Below are 22,641 nucleotides of genomic sequence, written 5' to 3' on the forward strand. Positions count from 1 at the left end.
TAAAAGGGAAAATATTTATTAAAAATGTGAAACTTATTCCATTTGAATGGGGAAACCTTTAATGTTCCTATTCTTTTTTTTGAGACAGAGTCTCACTCTGTTGCCCGAGCTATAGTGCCGTGGTGTCAGCCTAGCTCACAGCAACCTCAAACCCCTGGGCTCAAGCAATACTGCTGCCTCAGCCTCCCAAGTAGCTGGGACTACAGGAATGTGCCACCATGCCCGGCTAGTTTTTTTTTTTCCTATATATTTTTAGTTGGACAATTAATTTCTATTTTTGGTATACACGGGGTCTCCCTCTTGCTCAGGCTGGTTTCGAACTCCTTGCCTTGAGTGATCTGCCCTAGTCTCAGCCTCCCAGAGCTAGGATTACAGGCATGGGCCACTGTAGGAGGCAGAAGCCACCACACCCGGCCTTAATGTTCCTATTCTTTTTTTTTTTTTTCCTTAGACAGTCTCACTTTGTTGCCCAGGCTAGAGTGAGCGCCATGGCGTCAGCCTAGCTCACAGCAACCTCAATCTGGGCTAAAGCAATCCTGTTGCCTCAGCCTCCCGAGTAGCTGGAACTATAGGCATAGTGCCACCATGCCAGGCTAATTTTTTCTATATATATTAGTTGGCCAATTAATTTATTTCTATTTATAGTAGAGACAGGGTCTGGCTCAGGGTGGTTTCGAACTCCTGACCTCGAGCAATCCGCCCGCCTCAGCCTCCCAGAGTGCTAGGATTACAGGCGTGAGCCACCGGGCCCTGCCAATGTTCCTATTCTTACACGTGTCTATACCCTACTTAATAAAGCATGACAAATCAATAAAATTCTAGACCAATTTCAAGTCTTTTTCATGAAACAAATATTTATAGCTACTTATTTTTTCTAATCTCCTAAATGTTTTCCAGGATACAATTTATTTTAATATAAATAACAGGATGGTATTGAGGACACCATATATCAATGTAATCAACGAAAGGTAAAAAACAAACAAAACGGTCCTAAGAACATCTGACTCAATGTAATGAGTGGTGATTAATGTACACAAAGCACATGACAGTTCAGCCACATACTAGACCAATCAATAGCCAAATCCTTAACCAAAGAAAAAATTACCTGTGATGCCTGTACTATGATTGGCACTCCTAAAACTCGCTGGCCAGTCAATCCTATTGCTAGAGGCACTGAGCTAACATCAACAAACTCCACATAAGCAATTCCTTTGGAACGTCTTGAATTTCTATCAGAAATCATCCTCACATCTCGAACCTAAAAAGAAAACAAATACTTAACAGAGTTCTATTTGTACAACCATCCATTGTAAGCTATCTATCTATCTATCTATCTATCTATCTATCTATCTATCATTTCAAAAACAGACAAGAGGAAACATTAATGGTTCAGCGAAGGACAAAGCCATTTAAAAATAATTTTTTATTGATTCACTTAACCAGCCTAAAATTTTGTAGAGCAATTTCTATGATCTCTATCTTCTCACAAATGTGATAACAATCAATTCCAACCCTATTAACTTCTAGATGATGCAAAATGGGAACATTACCACAAATTGTGCTAAATCAAAGACCTGGTGTACAGATGTCTTCTCATTTTTGTCTGCCGTAGTAAAAATTCCTAAAATGTTTACAATTTGCCCCTTGTTGCCCTCCCCAATCAGGAAAAGATTACCTTTCCTACTGTAGAGAAAAACTCTTCCAAATCCCTTGGTCGAATTCTTGCTGCCAGCTGCATGCAGAAAACTGTCCTTGCATCTCTTTCCTCAGGAGTTAGATTATCAATAGGCTCCCTAACAGGAGTAAATAATATAGAATTAATTCTCTAATTTATTCTTTTAAAACAATTTTTAAGCATTTTCAGTAAAATCAGTAACTAGTCAAAACTAGTCTGTCACAATCCCAAGACCGTTTTCACTAAGATCTATTTATTCAAAATATCCATAAAGCAATTCAATATGACATAATTCCTCCAAAAGAAAGCTAAAGTTTACTAAGTGTTTCTTCTAATCACATCCTACACGGAATCAGGACAAAAGTCCACTGGTCTTGCAGTCTCCAAAAGGTTAATTTATCTACATAAAGGGCCAATCAGAAACCTGACAAAATATTACAGAACATGTTCTTACACTAAAAATAAAAAAAAAAAAAAAAAAAAAAAAAAGAAACCTGACAATTTAACAATAGTCATACAAAATATCTCCTGACCAGTTACAAATGGCAGATCGGTCAAAAATCAGTTGAATGGATGCTCGCCCACAACAAAATCATAAAACCATAAAATGAAATTAAGTTTGACAATCATAAATGATAAATTTAAAAGTAAAACCCCAAAGGATTCTCAAAATTCTATTTTACAAGTTGATACAGACATACAGAAGAGAGAGATGGTTGCTTATTTTAATTACATCAGTCTTACTGTGAGTCCACAAATTTAACATCTGAATTAATGCTTTCTGATGGTTAAATACAGGGATACTAACCAAAACCAAATAAAATATTTAAAACAAGTTTTTAGGTGGGATTCAATTTACTTTTTTAAAAGCCTAAAAGATAGGGTATACCACTTCTAAACTTACAGAGGTAACTTGAGTATTCAAATAAGGGAGAAAAGTAAAAGAACACATGAGATAAAATTTAATTTTCATTAGTTTCAATAATAAAAGCATCTACTGGCCGGTCATGGTGGCTCACGCCTGTAATCTTAACACTCTGAGAGGCCGAGGCAGAAGGATCCTTTAAGCTCAGGAGTTCAAGACCAGCCTGAGCAATAGCGAGACACCATCTCTACTAAAAATAGAAAGAAATTAATTGGCCAACTAAAAATATACAGAAAAAATTAGCTGGGCATGGTGGTGCATGCCTGTAGTCCCAGCTACTGTGGAGGCTGAGGTAGGATTGCTTGAGCCCAGGAGTTTGGGGTAACAGTGAGCTAGGCTGATACCACAGCACTCTAGCGCGGGCAAGAGTGAGACTCTGTTTCAAAAAAAATAAAAACAATAAAAGCATCTAATAATATTATTATTTTAAAATATCACTTAGGTTAAGGTTTTCAGTTAATCTTTAACGATGTAACTCTAAACACACATTCTCGTTCATTTTCTGAACATTCTCAGGAAGTGCTTTGGGGTGATAGAATCACTATACCTACAACATTTTTTTATAAAGAGAGCTATGATTTTCATCAAATCCTAAATTCTATAGTACAATTAGAATACATCAAATAATAGAACAAGCACAAAATTATAAAATGTCCTCTTTTAAGGGAAGCCAGAAATGCAAGTAAAGAACAATGCTACCATATGCCAAAATATCCCTTGAACCAAAATGGTAGACTAAACAGATACACCTTACAGTCTTTTTTAAATTTTTTTTTTTTTTTTTTTGAGACAGAGTCTCACTTTGTTGCCTAGGCTAGAGTGAGTGCCATGGCATCAGCCTAGCTCACAGCTACCTCAAACTCCTGGCTCAATCCTTCTGCCTCAGCCTCCCAAGTAGCTGGGACTACAGGCATGTGCCACCATGCCCGGCTAATTTTTTCTATATATATTAGTTGGCCAATTAATTTCTTTCTATTTATAGTAGAGACGGGGTCTCGCTCTTGCTCAGGCTGGTTTCGAACTCCTGACCTTGAGCAATCCGCCCGCCTCGGCCTCCCAGAGAGCTAGGATTACAGGCGTGAGCCACCACGCCCGGCCTAAATTTTTTTAATTAGGGGATTTTATGTTCATTTAGGAGTAAAATAATCCACAAAACATTCAAAAACCTAAGAATAATATTAAAAGCAATTCTACTCAGTAAGACTTGAGATAAAATACATTTTCTCAGGAAAGAAAGTCAAATGGTAAAACTTATGATTGTTACAACTATTTTTCCACAAGGCTATTTCACGTAGCTCATTATTTGTTAATTCCAAAGGTAAAGAAATCAAGTCTATTTAAATTTTTCCATAGCTACTGTGTTCCCAATATAAGGAAATGATAAATGTTTGACCTGGATGTGATAATTGCCCAGACTTGATCAATACACTATATACACATGTATCAAAATATCACAAAGTATTCCATAAATATTTATAATTGCATCAATCAAAAGTAATTTTAAAATAATTAATTTTTATAATTTACAAGATCACATGTATCATTAAAATGTTAAGTTTTGCATTTTTTTTTTTTGAGATAAGAGTCTCAATCTGTTGCCCGGGCTAGAGTGCCATGGCATCAGCCTAGCTCACAGGAAACTCAAAACTCCTGGGACTCAAGCGATCCTTCTGCCTCAGCCTCTCAAATAGCTCTTGCTCAGGCTGGTTTCAACCTCCTGACCTTGAGCAATCCTCTTGCCTCGGCCTCCCAGAGTGCTAGGATTACAAAGTGTCAGCCACTGAGCCCACTCTGCACCTTTTTAAATTATATAAAAATAAAATGAAAGCTACTAAAACTCACTAGAATCCATTCATTTAAAATAGTGCTGCAAAAGGAAGCAAAGGATTTAATATGGTCCACATTACTAAATGCCATTAAATTAAGCAGTAGCATTAGTTACAAAAGCTAAAAGCTTTAAAGAATAAAAATTAGGGACAAACAACTACCTCACAGGGCTCTTGTCTTTTCTGAATGGGCTTTTGCTTCGGGAACGCCGTCTGCTGCAAAGTTAAAAAGTTCCAGAAGTTATCCAAACATGTAAACCACATTGGTTCCTTGAAAAACAATTTAAACAATTCAGAAGTATGTTTAAAAACCTTAATTTGATGCTATGAGGCAACCCAATCTTTCCTCGGATGGCACTGTTAAATTTTGGTCCGGAGCTAAAAAGGAAACACAAAATTACACTAGTTACAGGTTTAGGGTCTTGCTAAGATCGCATTCATGCGCTCTCCAGCAAGTTTAACATTGTTTAAGCTGCTTCTTTTCCACCTCAATTATGAAGAGGAAACAAAAAGACTTAAATTTTCTTTTAACTCTATCTCAGGCAAGCTGCCCTTATAATTAACCATCCTGGACCACTGAGAGGTGCCAAGACCAAAGGTTACAGCCTCAAAATTTTTAGATTCTGAAAATGCTCATATTCATTTTGTCTATAAATGTTTAAATTATGTATTTATGAATTTATAAATTTCATATTTATAAATACATTTCTCAGATGTAAAAAAACACATACATATATGAAAGTAAAAATAAATCCCTCTGAACTTCCCTCACACCAGCATTAACCATGGTAAACAACTTGGTGAGCATCTTTGCAGATTCTTTCTCGGGACTATATGTGTACATACACATGTATATATACATACTATTCATAGGTCTTCCTGTTTGAAGGGCTTCTATTAAAAAACAAAGGGAATTCTTTATATAGTCATGCAATTCAGATTTTCCCCCCATTTTACTGTAATTCTTAGACTGCATGACAGCACATTTAGTATATTATACTTCAGTTCTTTGTGACAAACCATTCCATAGTAAAGATGTGAAGGTAATAATTCACCATTTCTTCAGAAAAATTTACTGAGGAATTGATATAATTAAAGGAGTGTTTTCAAATACACCACAAAGTTTAACTATGCTCTAATACCAGTAGTTTAGTTCCTTCTTAAAGACCAGGGTAACAAAGGGACCAGCCAATGTCCCTCAGTGCTCATCCTGCTATCCTATTCCTTAAGAAGAGCAAAATGAAACGAATGTCTAGTGGTCTGTGATCTACACATTTGGATTAGTTTTTGTGGACACTATGCCTACCTACAACATGCAAGCAGCTGCACACAAAAAACGCTTATATTAAATCAGTCCTTTGTAATTCAGAGTAATAGTGTTAACAGAATATACATTTACTAGATAAAGTTCTTAAGTAACTATAATGTACTTTCTCCTTTAATTATAAAACAGTCTCAGTTACAGCCTCTCTAGTTAAAAATTCACCTGAAACCCAACACAAGAATTAAGTCATTTTTAAATAAAGTCAAACCAGTATCACAGGCAGACTAAGTATTCATCATGCAACAGAAATAATAATTCTGAACTTATTAATCCCCCCTCCATTTAGTTCATTCTGGTAAAAAGATGGTTAGCCTAACTCCATTTTAAGAATGCATTAAATCTTTTTTTTATTTTAGCATATTATGGAGGTACAAGTGTAAAGGTTACTTATATTGGCCATGCCGCCCCTCCACCCTTAAGTAAGAGCTTCAAGCGTGTCCATCCCCCAAATGTTCCACATGTTACTCGTGGTTGTATATACCCATCCCCTCCTTCCCCCTCTCACTCTCCCAATACCTGATAAATGTTACTGCTCTATGTCCACTTAGGTGTTGATCCATTAATACCAATTTAAGAATGCATTAAATCTTGATAAATTGAACAAGAGCAAATTTTCTAATACTGTATAGCATTCAGAATTAAAACAGCATTGTGGTCCCATTTTTGGCTCTTAAAAAGTTTATAAAGTAAGCAGCTAGGAGGAACCTAGAAATCTTCATGTTCAGTTCATTTTAAAGATAAAAAAGCCAGAATTATAATTTACTAACTGCAAATGGCTTTGTATCATACCAGAACACTTCATGAATACAAGTATTCTGAATGATTTAAATTATCTTCTCATTCATTACTCATTAATAGCTTATCTACAAGTTGTTACTTCCTTCACAAAAGAAAACAAAAGCTTAGAGTGTTGGGGACTTACTTGCCCAAGGCTATAAATCAGGTTTGTCTTTGAATTCCACCCTCAATTATTCAAATTTTCAAGTTAGAAGTATTACTTTTAATATATCCCGTATAGTCTACAACAGTGTTCTTATTAAGAGGAAAGATTACAAAGCATTAAAGATCTGCTAGATTCAATCTTTTCATAAAATTGTAGACAGTCTCTTTCCAAAGCCAGTAATATAGCAGAGTTGTTTAATGACTATATTATTTGTTTCCTATTTATTTATTTAGAGACAGAGTCTCGCTTTGTTGCCCAGGCTAGAGTGAGTGCCGTGGTGTCAGCCTCGCTCACAGCAACCTCAAACTCCTGGGCTCAAGCAATCCTCCTGCCTCAGCCTCCCAAGTAGCTGGGACTACAGGCATGCGCCACCATGCCCGGCTAATTTTTTCTATATATATTAGTTGGCCAATTAATTTCTTTCTATTTATAGTAGAGACAGGGGTCTCACTCTTGCTCAGGCTGGTTTTGAACTCCTGACCTCGAGCAATCTGCCGCCTCGGCCTCCCAGCCTCAGCCTCCCAGAGTGCTAGGATTACAGGCGTGAGCCTTTTTCCAATTTATTTAAATACCAACATCCAAATGTCTATAGTGATTTAATCCTCAAAGCACTTTTGGCCTAGAATAACTTTTTAAAGAATCTTATATTACAAATGTGTCATGAAGTCAAAAACTTATCAAGGTGCATGCACAACAAATTCACAAATGGTCTGTCATTTCAGCTGAAAACAGCCACATAGATAAGGTTTTTACTTACTGTTAATTCACTATTAATTACACATTTATAACTTAGTACTCATCTGAATTTTAAAACTTTCACACACTAAGCATTCTCAAGTTTTGGAAGTATATCATATCATTCTTTTTTCCAAGCACTCCAGTGCTTCAGCCTCACTTGTATTGGCATACACAAAAAAGCTGTATGCCTAGTATAACAAAAGTTTTACATATTTGTGCACAAACCATATTTTTACTTTAATAATCTTCAATGCCAATATACTTAACACTTTTTAACCAATCTTTGAAAAATAAATTTTCACAATCCAAATCCAAGTTAAATTACTAACTGAATACTCAGAGAAAACCCTCAAACCAAAATCATCATAATTATAGTTACATACTATGGACTTCTGTAGCGGCCTCTGAACCTGCGATCTCGACTTCTAGAGCGACTCCGTCTCCTTTCTTTGCTTCTACTTCTCTTCCTTTCACGGCTTTTGCTCTTTTTCCTTTCTCTATCCCTACTTCGCTTCCGTTCCTTACTTTTGCTTCTCTTTCGTTCATGACTACGACTTCTGCTTTTGCTTTTTTTCCTCCTGAGAAGAAAAAAATTCTCCATTATCTTGTTGGTTTGAGAACCCACCAAAACATAGTACCTTTAATGGTCAGAATTTTTCTTATCCTTTTGTAAATTTACTGTGCTATTTCTATCATATAATGATATGTAATCATACTTAAAGAGAACAAATTCATAGGTATGGTAAACAAGACTCCATCTTTGCCTTATATTACTGAAAATCAGCAGTTAAGAGACAACATCCTTTAGCAGGAACTGCAATGATCTCCTGAGTCAGCTACAGCTTTAACAAGGAACAGGATTTGTTGACAAGTACAAATCAAAATGTGCACTTTTAAATAAAGTTTGACTATCATATAATAGGCCAACAAACATTACTGTAACCCACAAGATACATTAATAAATCAATGTTACAATAGAATATGTTCACATTTAAGTCCTAGCACGGTTTCATATATAAAATTCTTATCAAATACACTAATTTACCTTAAATAATTTTTGACCCAATTTACACATGGAAATCTACTTGCATAAGGCCAGAAAGACTCCAAAATTTTGTTTTTTGTGGGCAAAATTATAGGTAATGAAAAAGGACACTAAGAATTAATGCAACAAAATACATTTTGACACTCCTACACTTTAATGTGACCATTTCAAATACTTTCTATTTCAAGTTATAATGAATACACCAGAAAATGGAGTGTGCCATTTTTAAGCCAGTTTATACAAGCCTGAGGTGCAACCAAAAACAAGGATCAACCTGAACTTCATAAATCTTTGTAAAATCTCAAACTCTGAAAGGTAAAAAAGCCAGTCATTTCTTTCTGTTCATTTCTGTATTCCTTACAGTATACCACTCACTCACTTCATAATTAAATCTTACAATCTGTACCTCCATGTCATCACCCAAATTTTAGAGGTGCCTTCAGATATTTCAATATAAATTGAAAGACATTTCGAAATAAATTTATTCCACTAAAATGTGAATTTGTAGTGAATTAAAGATTAAACATTTTGACAACTCTACATCATTATTTGGAAATTAAATTAACTGTTTAGTCCTTATCAAAGCAATATTACAGCACAAGAGCATTGTGATGTTTGCCTCAGAACCTGTAAGCAGGTCATCTTAGAGTGCATTGAAAATAGAAAATGAAGACACCCACCTTCTGGAATCTTGAAACCCACACTCCAATCACAAGGAGATGTAGAGCTTTCCAAGGAGGCAGAAACTTTGTCTAAAATTTCAAGATAATCCACCTGACTGTCAGAAATGTATATGCTAAGTAGCACATGACAGAAAATTAGGCTACACTCATTATTTATATAGAAGTCATCAAAGCAATGCCCAGAAGGGCAACAGATAACATTCCAAATTTGTTGCCTGAAAAACCTGACAATCTCTGTGACACTATTCTAACTAAAGAATTGTGTAATATAGCTAAAACCAAAAGTCCTAAATATAATCAATTCAATTAGGGGACAAGATAAGAAGTAACTCTATCCCCCACAAAAAAGACAAAGTTTTTGCTCTGCTCATAAATGGCCCATAGCAGAGAGGCAGTCAACCTCTTTATCCCTCAGAGGCCCCAAAACTTATTCTGCCAAAAGAAAAAATTTGAAAATCGGAGGGCTAATTTTAACTTAAGGCCATCCTAGGACTTTTTATAAGCAAGTGCCCACCCACATCTGAAGGCAACCCCCAACAGGTAAAAAGACAGCAACATACTAAGACATTCAGAAAATATAATCTGCATAAAAGCCCAGAGAAAAATATAAGGGTGCAAGAAATCAGTATACTTCTCTATAACAAATTCCAACTTCAAAGGGCATTTAAGTTAACAAAAGAAGGGTTATCATAATCCACACTAATAGTCAAATCCTGTTACAACTTAAAAGGGACTTTCCAAAGTCTTTAGTGGCAGTGGATTTTGTACTGAACATCATTGAAGTAAATGGTCCACTGGGCTGGGCCTTTGGACTTTTTGGTTATATGGCCTCTGCTGTAAAGGTGTTTTGCTATAACTGGATTTGACCTCTTCCATGTAAGAAGATCTAAATTTTAAATGCAAAGTACTCTGGAAAATAAGAAAAAAAATAGAAAAGTCATTTATTCCAAAATTTATAATCCACACCACAGTAGCCAATATATTTCAACTGTGTCATTTTATTATTACTATTATTTATTTTTTTTTAGTAATTCTCTAAAGAACTTAACGGAATGGAGGCTGGTTTGGACTTTGCAAAACTATTTATGCTGACAAATAATATTCCCATGAGGGCAAGCTCAGATACTTAAAGAGACATACTTTGAGGTCTTGCCAAACTCAGGGTTATAGTTCTTCAGAAAATAGACTAATTGATAACCAATTTGTGTTACCATTAAACTTTTTTTTTCTACTAGTGGGATACAGTGAAGCATATGTGTTGAGAATCATAATTATTAAAAAAAATTTAGTCAACTCTCTATTTCTGAGAATGTGCATGTTCTTATTACCTTACAAATCTTATCTCAATATGTAATGATCCTTAAGGAAATCACACTTTAAAATGAAAACTGCAACATGGCACCTTCTTTGGTTAAGAAACTTAATTTATACTAAAGCACAGATGTTTTATATCTATCCATAAATAATTTTCTTCTAGGTAACTTTCAAATTAATTTGAAAGATAAAGTTCCTTCAGAAAAATGTGTGAAAAGTTCATGATTGAGCCAGGGGGCCATTTATCTAATCAGCTAGAATTGAGAGTGAGAAGCATGACAAAGAAGTATTTTGTACATTTTAAAAGATTACTAGGTGAAATGTTTTGAAAGGTTATTCCCTTAAACAAAGAATACTATGGCCAATAAAAGAAAATTGTCCATTCTTCTATTAAGTCCCACAGGACTCTTTACATTTGATAAATGCCACTAAACATCACACATGGAGAGCTTGATGCTCAATTTCCTTGGTAACTTTAATGAGGTTAGATGCAGGATATAAGCATGTATAAAATGGAGATGACTTTAGGTGGCAAGAAGCAGTAGCAGAGAATGGTACAATAAAGAAGGTCTGCACCCAAAAGTTTATGTCCTCATCCTTTTGGCACTTATGAAATCTTTACATAGCCACTAGGCCTAGATTAGATAATTTACATGGATTTCTCTTCCAGGGTTTTCTTTTGATTACAAAATTGCAAAATAAAAACACTAGTTACTTTGGTTAAAGGTCTAAATTCAGATGACTGGTTGGTTACCTCAGACCACACAATTCAAGCATAAACCCCATCTGATCCCCACATCAACTTGTGATTAAGGAACTATAACTGACTCCCACCCAAACATGTATCAGAACGAAGTAGGACATGTTCTACACATCAAATCATTTAATCCATTACTACCACACCATTTTAGGGTAACCATAAAAATAAAATCTTGGCTTAGCAAACCCTGAATAATCCAATCCAAAATTTTCTCATCTGTTTTAACAAATAGTATCAACCTAACATACTTATAGTGATGATGATGGAGGTAGTTATTATGAAGCACTTTAGTTCTCAGGAGGAAAAGAACCAAAAAGAATCAAATAAATGACTATTTCAGCATCATTTTTCATTATGTATAATGAGGTCATAAATTCGACAAAATGTTTTAATATGTCATCATAAACATAAGGTTAATAAAACAATTTAATGCTTATAAAACATGACCCCATGACCTAACCTTACAGCAGAAAGGAAATTTCAAGAACTGCCAGGATACAATCTTATTAAATGGATCTGGTTTTAACTATTAAGACTTTCTGTATACTGTTTCCTGTATTAGTCTGTAGCAGTGTTGCTATTATGGGTTACTCACATAACCCAAATAAACTGTATAAATATTTGTAACTTCTAAAAATGCCATTCTATTAAGTCTACTAGAGTCTAAAAGGCCTAAGACAATGAAAGCCACATTCAAGAAGTACTTAAGTATGTTATTGCATTACTACAAAAAGGGCTTTTAAGCAGCCAGCAGCAGAAATAATTCACAGCTTTGACTCCGAATCAGTGATTTCGGGCAAACAATACTTTCCAAGGCCTGCTTATTATTATCTTTTCTAATTGAACTTTTTCCTTTTAAGTTCAATGGATATAATAGATTTATCAGTAAACCAAATACTAAGCCAAAGTTAACAAATTTAAAACAGAAGACAAGTTCTAATACAGGACTGTCAGGATGTCATCCAGACTATCAGGATGGACATGGAGAGGAAGGTGCCCAGAAGGTCTTTGAATCCTGAAATCTAGGCCAAAAGTCCATAGTTTCTCAAAGAGTTTCTTGTCCCAAAAAGCAAAGAACCAATTTTCTAAAAGAGGCAAAGAAAAACTTAAAAAGAGAACCTTAGTTTGATGTTTTAGCAAGAGGAACACAACTTAAGATCTCAATCAGAACCACCCCTCCCCCCAAAGCCCCTTCTTAAAACTTACTTTTTGCTACGTTCTTCATGGCCGTTAGCACTGCTCAACTTGTTCTCATCCTAAGCAGGGTTGATAGAAGAACATCATGAGGGCGAAGTGGTAACATTTCAAGTTGTCAAAGGGTAAAGGGAACAGGAATAAGAAAATACAAAACAATTTTAAAACTAATTATTTATTTATAGTTTAACATGGAAGGCTATAAAAAAATTTAGATGGGTATGTGTTTAACCACTTTGTTACTTACAATTAAGTCATCAAGATACAAAAATTAAAATCTGTCCATATTAACATGTTAAATTTTACTTTCTTACATAGTTTAGATATTATTAAGTTATCCAGATTTACAATGTTGAAGTGGTTAAATATGATTTCTATAAAACATGAATGAAGTCCTGTTTGAGTTTTATTCCATGTTCTATGGTCCCTTTTGGTCAGTACCATGGTTCTATTTCTGCCTAAGCCCCAAGTGGCCATGCTAGCAGCCAGCCACTATCGATTTCCTGTGACCGATGCCATTCCTGAGATCTTCGCCCATTTCCGTTGGAGGGTTGGGACTGTAAGAGCTTGATGCCACCTCTGTCACACATCTCGCCCTGAAGCAAACAGGGATTCACACTGCTTTAGTAATGTTGACTCCCAAGAACCCAAGAAAGTCAATTAATAATCCACCAGTCCAACCTAAACATTTCCTACTTCCATACCTGTTTGCATGGAATTACATCCATGTTAAACTAAGACACAAGAATCTTAACAATAAAACAGAAAGTAGCTCTTCAAGACTCTTAGTATTACAAAACTACATACACTATTTAAAGCTATCAAGAATTCATCCAAATAGGTACCACATGGTCGTGCTATACAATCCAAAACAAATGTATTATTTTTAAAAGATTTAGAGCAATGTTTAAAGTTTGATCACATCAGCTATAGGAGCATAACTGCTAACTTACAAAGCTTACAGTTTGTGACACCAGTGATAATGCATGCATACTGCTATTTTCACCACCAACTGGTGAAAGAATGAAAAGACAGTTTACTTTTACTGTGATACTGAAATGGGTCAAAGACTGTATTATTAACTAAAATAATTCCGCTGTAGTTTTTAGCGTGAAATACTATGGCAGGGCCTAATTAAAAATAAAAAATGGAGAACAGTAAAACAGTTATCAAGTGACTCTAAGCTGTAATACTGCCTCTTTTGTTGTTTTTTCTTTTAAATTCTATTCAGGGATCCAAGAATTTCAGTAATTATTAACTGAGCAGATCGCCACCTGCCTGTTTGAAGATTTACTATCACCAGTCGTGTGTGTATATATATATAAATTTTAAAATCTCACCCATTTCTTCTTATAAGACTTATTACAAGATTTACTTGCCAGACTGGTTATGCTTTGTTATTCTTGGACCCCTGCTATTTCCCAAACCACTACATTCACCTTTTTGCTATACCAAACTGGAGCTGGTAATTCTTAGTTGAGTCATTTTACCTAGGGGACCACGGTACAGCGATAAGTCACTCAATTACTACCTTATGATTGACAGTTCACACTGGAATCAAAGGTGAATTCATGGGAGTAGAGGTGAGATATCGTTAGGCAAGTCTACAAAGAGAGATAGATGGGCATTTATTCATCACGCTGAAGTGAAACTACTGCACAATATTATTACATCAATAGCATATATTTACTTTTGTAAGTTACACGTAATGCATCTCTGATAAGATAAATCAAGAGGGCTCCGGGGAGGTTAGTTTACATTTCAGCAGTAGTTTCGTGAATAATGCTAAATTAAGAAATATGTAAACCTCACCGACATGTTTTTTCTCACCTTCTTGTAAGGAGCCTCAAGCATTGCTTCAATATCAATATCGTCTGCCATTTTCTCTAAACGCCTAGAAAAAGAACGAGATAATTCTGTAAGTATTTTTCAATTCTGTTTAATTTTTTTGAACCGACACACTCTAAAACTTCAGAAAAACCTTCAAATACCCTGTAATAACTAAAGGGGAATACACTTTACCAAGCTTTGCTTGTCTAGGTAAATCTGAAACGCCCCTTACACCGAACATACGAAAATGGAGACTTCAACGTCCGATTTTTAAAAGCCCGGTATGAACTCCAAAAACCAACTGGAGACTCAAGCGACAGAGCCTCTTTCCGCGCAAAACCCGCGCTGCCATTTTAGGGGCAAAGGGAAACTCCCTCCGTTGGGAGGGGTTGTGTGCCAAGGCAGCGTTTCACTGCCGCCATGTTGGGAGGTCGGGGACGGCCCAGGCCCGGAAGGAGACGGGTCGCCATCTGCCGAGCCCTCTCCCGGATCCTTACCACCCCAAGAATCCTGACGCTATCAGAACCCGACAAAAAAGTGCGGTAACCGAAATAAAGCCGATTTTCCGAGAAGCCCCCACCCCAAGTCGCTGAAGACCGCAAGGAGAGCCCCTCAACGCAAAAGAGAACCAAACCTCGGAAAAGCTGAAAATATGCGAGTACGCGACGCACCCATACCTGTGCGGGCTTTCGGGCGCCTGTGGTGCTCGTATTCAGCAAGGGACCGCGACGACTGCTGCTGCCGCTGCCGCCGCCGCTGTTGCTACTGTTAAGCCCCTAGGCCCAGGCCGCGGTAGCGCCCAGCCCGAATATCGGGCTCCGAGGGCGGCTAGGCCCGAGCGAATCTAAAAGAAACAATGGGATTAGAGGAGCCCGCGCGGGAGAGCAGGACGGCGGCTTCGGCAGCTCAGGATCCACCCCTGCGACAGCGTCGGCAAGCTCCCTGAAATGGCGGCCGCTGCTTCCCCGTACTCACATTCACCAACACACATACACACACACAAACACACGGGGCCTCACAGAGCCCGCAGCACGGGCTCTCGCGAGATACTGCCTCAAGTTCCAGAGCTGAGCAGGGGAAACATCGCGAGATCCAAGTACAGCCCCAGCGACAGTAAGCCAATCTCGCGCAATGATTGCGCCACAGATGTTCCCATCCCCCATTCAGAGAGGCGCGTTTGCCTCCCCCTCGGATAAGCATCCAAATCTCGCGAGGCGGCATAGGTTGCTCTAGCAAAGACGGTTGGTGCACTACCTGTCAATCTTTCAGAGAACTCCAAGCTGAGTGGAGCTGCATGGTCGCCCCTTCTCTTCGTGGCACCTCCTCACAGCCTTCTGAAGGTTTCCCCTGCGCAGCCAACCGCCCTGGCTCCAGCCTCCCACCCAGACGGCTGTCAAGGTCGCCATAAGGCAACCTTGTCAATATGGCAATAGGATAAAACGGTCATTTCAGATTATCTGCTGAGGATGAAAACTAAGTGGGAAAGCATTTTAGAAGGCGAGAAGAAGAGACTGTGCGAGGGTAGGGAGCTAGTGGTATAGAATAAAAATTAGGTTTCCCTGCCATTTGGAGCCAATGGAATAGGCGCGGCCTCGACTGTCGAGCTTCTAAACATCCTGAAAATTGTGGAGAAAAGCAAAGAGAAGGTGAAAAAAAAAAACCAACAGATTATGCGTCCTTGGCATTGGATCAGCAGTGTGTTCCCTGAATTTAGTCTGTCCTTGTGTCAGGGTTGCTATTGTTTCTTCAAAAATGTCTCCCTTTCCCCCAGATACTTGGCTCCTCGCCCCTAAAGCCTCTGGCCGGTAAAGTGTAAATTCGCGACTTGTTCTTTCATTAATAACTGTAAAGAAAGGGAACCTCTATGAGGTTTTTTTTACTTCCAGATAAGGATTTTTACTTTCAGATAAAAATGCTGAAAAAAAAATGGAAGTCTTCAAAGCAAAAATCTTACATAAGTCTATTAGCTCAATAATTGAGGGCGGCTGGCCAGGCTGGCTGGTGGCTTCCGCCTGTAATCCTAACACTCTGGGAGGCCAAGGCAGGAGGATTGCTTGAGGGCAGGAGTTTGAGACCAGCCTGAACAGGAGTGAGACCATCCCACCCCACCCCCCTCTACTAAAAGCAGAAAAAGTTAGCTTGGCCAACTAAAAATACAAACAAAAAATTAGTCTGGCGTAGTGGCAAGTACCTGTAGTCCCAGTTAGAAGGCTGTGACCTAGGCCGATGCCATGGCACTCTAGCCTAGGCAACAGAGTGAGACTCTGTGTGAAAAAAAAAAAGAAAAAGATTGAAAAGGAACCGCTCTAGTTCTTATAGCTCCTCCAACACTATGTGATCTTGGACAAATAACTTCTCAGAGCAGATCTTTCATTTCCTCCTATGAAAAAGAGGTTTTCCCTCTTTTTTTTTTTTTTTTTTTGAGACAAGCGTCTCACTCTGTTGCCTGTGCTAGAGTGCCATGGCATCATCAGCCTAGCTCACAGCAACCTCAAACTCCTGGGCTCAAGTGACCCTCCTGCCTCAGCCTCCCAAGTAGCTGGGACTACAGGCATACATCAGCATGTCTGGCTAATTTTTTCTATATATATGAGTTGGCCAATTAATTTCTTTCTATTTTTAGTAGAGATGGGGTCTTACTCTTGCTCAGGCTGGTCTCAAACTCCCAGAACTCCCAAGCTCGAAGGATCAACCCACCTGGGCCTCCCAGAGTGCTAGGATTACAGGCGTGAGCCACGGCGCCCAGCCTACCCTCTTTTGAATTAGCTAGACTAAACTACTTGAGACTGACCCAAAGCCAGTAACACTCACTTCTGAATTCCCAGAGCTTAGCAAGGAGTGCCTACCAAGGTGGACCCTCAATAAATGAATGAATGAAGGCTCAGAAGAACTATAGTGTAAGATTAAATTATATCTGTAATGTGTATTAGCCTGGGAAGTGTAGGCTCTTACAACTTTCCACTTAAAATTTTAAATCTGAGGCCGGGCGCTGTGGCTCACGCCTGTAATCCTAGCTCTTGGGAGGCCGAGGCGGGCGGATTGCTCAAGGTCAGGAGTTCAAAACCAGCCTGAGCAAGAGCGAGACCCCGTCTCTACTATAAATAGAAAGAAATTAATTGGCCAACTGATATATATATAAAAAATTAGCCGGGCATGGTGGTACATGCCTGTAGTCCCAGCTACGTGGGAGGCTGAGGCAGGAGGATTGCTTGAGCCCAGGAGTTTGAGGTTGCTGTGAGCCAGGCTGACACCACGGCACTCACTCTAGCCTGGATAACAAAGCAAGACTCTGTCTCAAAAAAAAAAAAAAAAAATTTTAAATCTGGGGGAGGTGGCCAGCACCTGTAGCTCCAGCTACTCCAGAGGGGGAGGATTACTTGAGCCCAAGAGTTTGAGTCCAGCCTGGCCTGGACATCATAGGGAGAACCCATGTCTTTAAAAATAAAGTCACAAATCTCATGTCAAATTACTCAAATTGCACATTTTTATTTAGAATCTCTAATATGGCAAATTCTCCTAACCATTACAACTTAAATACAAACATATACAAGTTATTTCTAAACTTAATAAGAAGGAATTAAGACTTCATCTCTATATTTAAATTTAAACCTCTCCTGGGTAAAAAGACATCCATTAAGAAAAGGGTTTTGGCCAGGCACAATGGCTCACGCCTGTAATCCTAGCTCTCTGGGAGGCCAAGGTGGGTGGATCGTTTGAACTCAGGAGTTCGAAACCAACCTGAGCAAGAGTGAGACCCCGTCTCTACTATAAATAGAAAGAAATTAATTGGCCAACAAATATATATAGAAAAAAATTAGCCGGGCATGGTGGCATGTGCCTGTAGTCCCAGCTACTTAGGAGGCTGAAGCAGCAGGATTGCTTGAGCCCAGGAGTTTGAGGTTGTGTGAGCTAGGCTGATGCCATGGCACTCACTCTAGCCTGGGCAACAAAGTGAGACTCTGTCTCAAATAAAAAAAAAAGAAAAGAAAAGAAAAGGGTTTTATTATCTAAAAAAATTTGAGATTGACATTCCACAAGAATTCAGATGCTATCTCTTGTTAGCCAGTTTTTCACCTGGACCAAAATTGTGGTTACATAGTGTAGCTGCTGGACTCTAGAAATTCTTAAGCCACTAATGGGTACAATGAACCTTTGTTGTTTTTTTTTTAAGTCACTATGACACTGGAAACTCAAGCCTATTTCAAACAGAAGAAATTAATTTTAGACACCCATGTAACCTTTCCCTGATTTAGGTAAATGAAATTGTATTATCCCCACCTAGGTTTCTTCTGTACTTGATTAATAATCAACTTACTGATTGGCAGGGCTTGGTGGCGAATGCCTGTAATCCTAGCACTCTGGGAGGCTGAGGCAGGAGGATCGCTCAAGGTCAGGAGTTCCAAACCAGCCTGAGCCAGACCCCATCTCTATTAAAAATAGAAAGAAATTAATTGGCCAACTAATAGATATAGAAAAAATTAGCCGGGCATGGTGGTGCATGCCTGTAGTCCCAGCTACTTGGGAGGCTGAGGCAGGAGGATTGCTTAAGCCCAGGAGTTTGTGGTTGCTGTGAGCTAGGCTGACGCCACGGCACTCACTCTAGCCTGGGCAACAAAATGAGACTCTGTCTCAAAAACAAAAAAAAGAAGAGGAGATATTTCAAGGGTACATCCCTAGCCACTTACTTTAGCTTGACATCATGGGTCACAACTCTCACATTAACTTTGCTTGGGATTACTATTCCCCAAACTCTAGATACAGTTTCTTAAGGTCCTATGTAAACCACATAGTGAAATAACGGTTGATGTTCTTGCCAGAGTTTAATTTTTGGTGGAAAAGTAAAATGTTTTGAACTCCCATAGTTAAGGCAATGAAGAAAATTAAGGGGTACTCTCAATATCCCATCTGTCCATTCCATTGACAGAAGGATTGCCCAAAACACCACTTTAGATTGAAAATAGAGGTGAAAAAATTCAATACACTATAACTTAAAATAGAATTTAGAACACTTATTTAGAGTTTATCAATGAAATGTACTGTTTACTGATTCATTCAGTGTTTATTTAGTGCTCTCAGTACTAACTAGCACAATTTGTGAGTACAAAAGAAATCAAAAGTATAGATTTTTTTCTTTCAAGAGTTTTCAGTTTAGATAGAACATTAAACCTTGTTCAAGACAGTGTTTTAAATTACAGCAGTAAGATTTTGCACAAGCTCAATGCCTCAAACATCATAGCAATAATAGCACATTTATGCAGCACTTAACACGTTAGAAACCATTTTCTTTCTTTCTTTTTTTTTTTTTTGAGACAGAGTCTCATTCTGTTGCCCGGGCTAGAGTGCGGTGGCATGAGCTAGCTCACAGCAACCTCAAACTTCTGGGCTAAAGCAATCCTTCTGCCTCAGCCTCCTGAGTAGCTAGGACTACAGGCATGTGCTGCCATACCCAACTAATTTTTTCTATGTATTTTTAGTTAGCCAATTAATTTCTATTTATAATAGAGGCAGGGTCTTCTCACTCAGGCTGGTTTCCAACTCCTGACCTTGAGCAATCCTCCAGCCTTGGCCTCCCAGAGCGCTAGGATTACAGGCATGAGCCACCACACCCAGCCTTAGAAACCACTTTCTACACATAATCCAATTTATTCCTCTAAATCTATGTTTACTGATTAGCCGGGTATGGTGGTGCAAGCCTGTAGTCCCAGCTACTCGGGAGGCTGAGGCAGAAGGATTGCTTGAGCCCAGGAGTTTGAGGTTGCTGTCAGTTAGGCTGACACCACAGCACTCTAGCCTGGGGAACACAGTGAGACTCTGTCTCAAAATAAATAAATAAATAAATCTATGTTTACTGAAATTGAGTGAAATAAATCAAAGTGGCTGGGTGTGATGATTCAGGTGGCTCATGCCTGAAATCCTAGCACTTTTGGAGGCCAAGGCAGGAGGATCACTTAAGCTGAGGAGTTGGAGACCAGCCTAAGCAATATAGTGAGATCCTGTTTCCACAACAAAAATTTTTAATTAGCCAAGTATGGTGGTGTGCAGCTGTAGTCCCAGCTACTGGAGAGGCTGAGGCAAGAGGATCTCTTGAGCCCAGGAGTTTGAGGTTGCAGTGAGCCATGATGATGTGACTGCACTCTATTATAGCCTGGGCAACAGGGTGAGACCCTGTCTCAAAGAAGAAAAAGAAGGAAGGAAGGGAGGGAGGGGAAAGAAAGAAGAAAGGAAGGAAGAAAGGAGGGAGAGAGGGAAAGAAAGAAAAAGAGAGGAAACAAGGAAAGGAAGGAAGGAAGGAAGGAAGGAAGGAAGGAGGGAGGGAGGGAGGGAGGGAGGGAGGGAGGGAAGGAAGGAAGGAGACAAGAAAAAGAAATTGAAGTGATGAGACTATAATAGAATTGATCACAATCTGCTGGAAGTAGCTGATTGATGTAGGTCATCAGAGCAGTTAAGAAGATTTTCCCCCCACATTTTACTATAAAAATTTTCAAATAGAGAGTGAGAGAGTTATACATATACCCACCATCTGTTTTATATTTAACAGTTTGCCATGTTTGTTTTATCACATATTTATTCATCTACCTACCCCTCTGTCCCACCATCTATCCAGCTTAATTTTTGTATACCTTTCAAAGTAAATTGCAGACATGAGTACACTTTATCCATAAAAGCTTCAGCATTGCATAATCTTTTTATTTTTTTTCACTTACTACTATACTAAAGAGGCATTGCATAATCTTAACTGGAGTTTAATAGTGTTCACAATTCCTTTTTGTTAAATGAGATAAAATTTACATACAGCAAAATGCACAAATCTTAAATATGCCAATAGATGAATGCATAAAAATTGGAAGTAATATTTTATTAACTTTATTTAAAGTGAAGGAATGGCAGAAGCTGGCACTGACAGCAGGACAGAGAAAGCAATATATTTTATGAGACTGCAGATTAGTGCAACCTCTGTGGAAAAGAATTTGGAGATACCTCAAAGAGCTAAAAATAGAAATACCATTCGATCCAGCAATAGCACGATTAGGCATCTACCCCAAAGAGCAAAAGACATTCTATAATAAAGACATCTGTACCCAAATGGTTATGGCAGCACAATTCATTATTGTAAGGATGTGGGAATAACCCAAGTGCCCGTCAATTCATGAGTGGATTATTAAAATTTGGTATATGTATACAATGGAATACTACTCAATAATAAGAAATGACAGGCCGGGTGTGGTGGCTCACACCCATAATCCTAGCACCCTGGGAGGCTGACGGTGGGGGGGGATTGCTTGAGGTCCGGAGGTTGAAACCAGCCTGAGTGAGACCCCGTCTCTACTAAAAATAGAAAGAAAGAAATTAACCAACTAAAAATATATATACAAAAAAATTAGCCGAAGGCCGGGCGCGGTGGCTCACGCCTGTAATCCTAGCTCTCTGGGAGGCCGAGGCAGGCAGATTGCTCAAGGTCAGGAGTTCAAAACCAGCCTGAGCAAGAGCGAGACCCTGTCTCTACTATAAATAGAAACAAATTAATTGGCCAACTAATATATATAGAAAAAATTAGCTGGGCATGGTGGCGCATGCCTGTAGTCCCAGCTACTCGGGAAGCTGAGGCAGAAGGATTGCTTGAGCCCAGGAGTTTGAGGTTGCTGTGAGCTAGGCTGATGCCACGGCACTCACTCTAGCCTGAACAACTAAGCGAGACTCTGTCTCAAAAAAAAAAAAAAAAAAAAAATTAGCCGGGCATGGTGGTACATGCCTGTAGTCCCAGCTACTCGGGAGGCTGAGGGAGGAGGATCGCTTGAGCCCAGGAGATTGAGGTTGCTGTGAGCTAGGCTGATGCCATGGCACTCACTCTAGCCTGGGCAACAAAGTGAGACTCTCTCAAAAAAAGAAAAAAGAAAAAAGAAATGACAGTGATCTAGCATCTCTTATATTTTCCTGGATAGAGCTTGAGCCCATTATCCAAAGTGAGGTATCACAAGATTGGAAGAATAGGCTCCACATGTACTCGCCATCAAATTGGCACTGACTCATCAACACTATGATGCTTATATAGTAGTAGTATTTTCCAGGGATTAGGGGGTTGGAGGGGTAAACTCACAACTAATGGATCAGGAGAGCATTGTAGAGAAGAAGGGCATGCCTCTAATCCTCGCTTAGGAGAGGCAAAGACATAAAATGTAACCAAAATATTTGTACCCTCATTATATCCTGAAATAAAAATGAAAAAAAAAGAAAGCAATATATTTTATTCCAAAATATCCTAATTTGACAACCAGAGAAATGGTTAAAACATCACAAATTAGGCCGGGCGCTGTGGCTCACGCCTGTAATCCTAGCTCTTGGGAGGCCGAGGCGGGCGGATTGCTCAAGGTCAGGAGTTCAAAACC

At 38.6% G+C, this 22,641-nt stretch overlaps 1 protein-coding gene across 10 annotated transcripts in view; it reads right to left on the bottom strand.

The window, feature by feature from the left end:
• The window catches only part of RBM39 (RNA binding motif protein 39), a 32,181-nt gene extending 17,175 nt beyond the window's left edge, over positions 1-15,006 (bottom strand). For 3 of the 10 annotated variants that reach the window (XM_012754906.2, XM_012754905.2, XM_076011066.1), the window contains exons 1-8: positions 14,935-15,006; positions 14,258-14,321; positions 12,440-12,489; positions 7,815-8,009; positions 4,739-4,804; positions 4,589-4,642; positions 1,676-1,793; positions 1,106-1,258 (exon numbers count right to left, since the gene is read on the bottom strand). In XM_012754906.2, coding sequence (XP_012610360.1) covers positions 1,106-1,258; positions 1,676-1,793; positions 4,589-4,642; positions 4,739-4,804; positions 7,815-8,009; positions 12,440-12,489; positions 14,258-14,308 — 687 coding nt within the window. In that variant the 5' untranslated portion in view covers positions 14,309-14,321; positions 14,935-15,006. Of the gene's footprint in view, positions 1-1,105; positions 1,259-1,675; positions 2,145-2,169; positions 4,563-4,588; positions 4,643-4,738; positions 4,805-7,814; positions 8,010-9,152; positions 9,229-12,439; positions 12,490-13,958; positions 14,032-14,257; positions 14,322-14,934 lie in introns of those variants that run through there. The other 7 variants (XM_012754909.2, XM_012754908.2, XM_076011064.1 and 4 more) reach the window with 6 other exon arrangements.
• Between the last annotated feature and the right edge of the window lie 7,635 nt (positions 15,007-22,641).

Source organism: Microcebus murinus, chromosome 16, assembly GCF_040939455.1.
Source record: "Microcebus murinus isolate Inina chromosome 16, M.murinus_Inina_mat1.0, whole genome shotgun sequence".
In the NCBI taxonomy this organism is placed as follows: Eukaryota; Metazoa; Chordata; class Mammalia; order Primates; family Cheirogaleidae; genus Microcebus; species Microcebus murinus.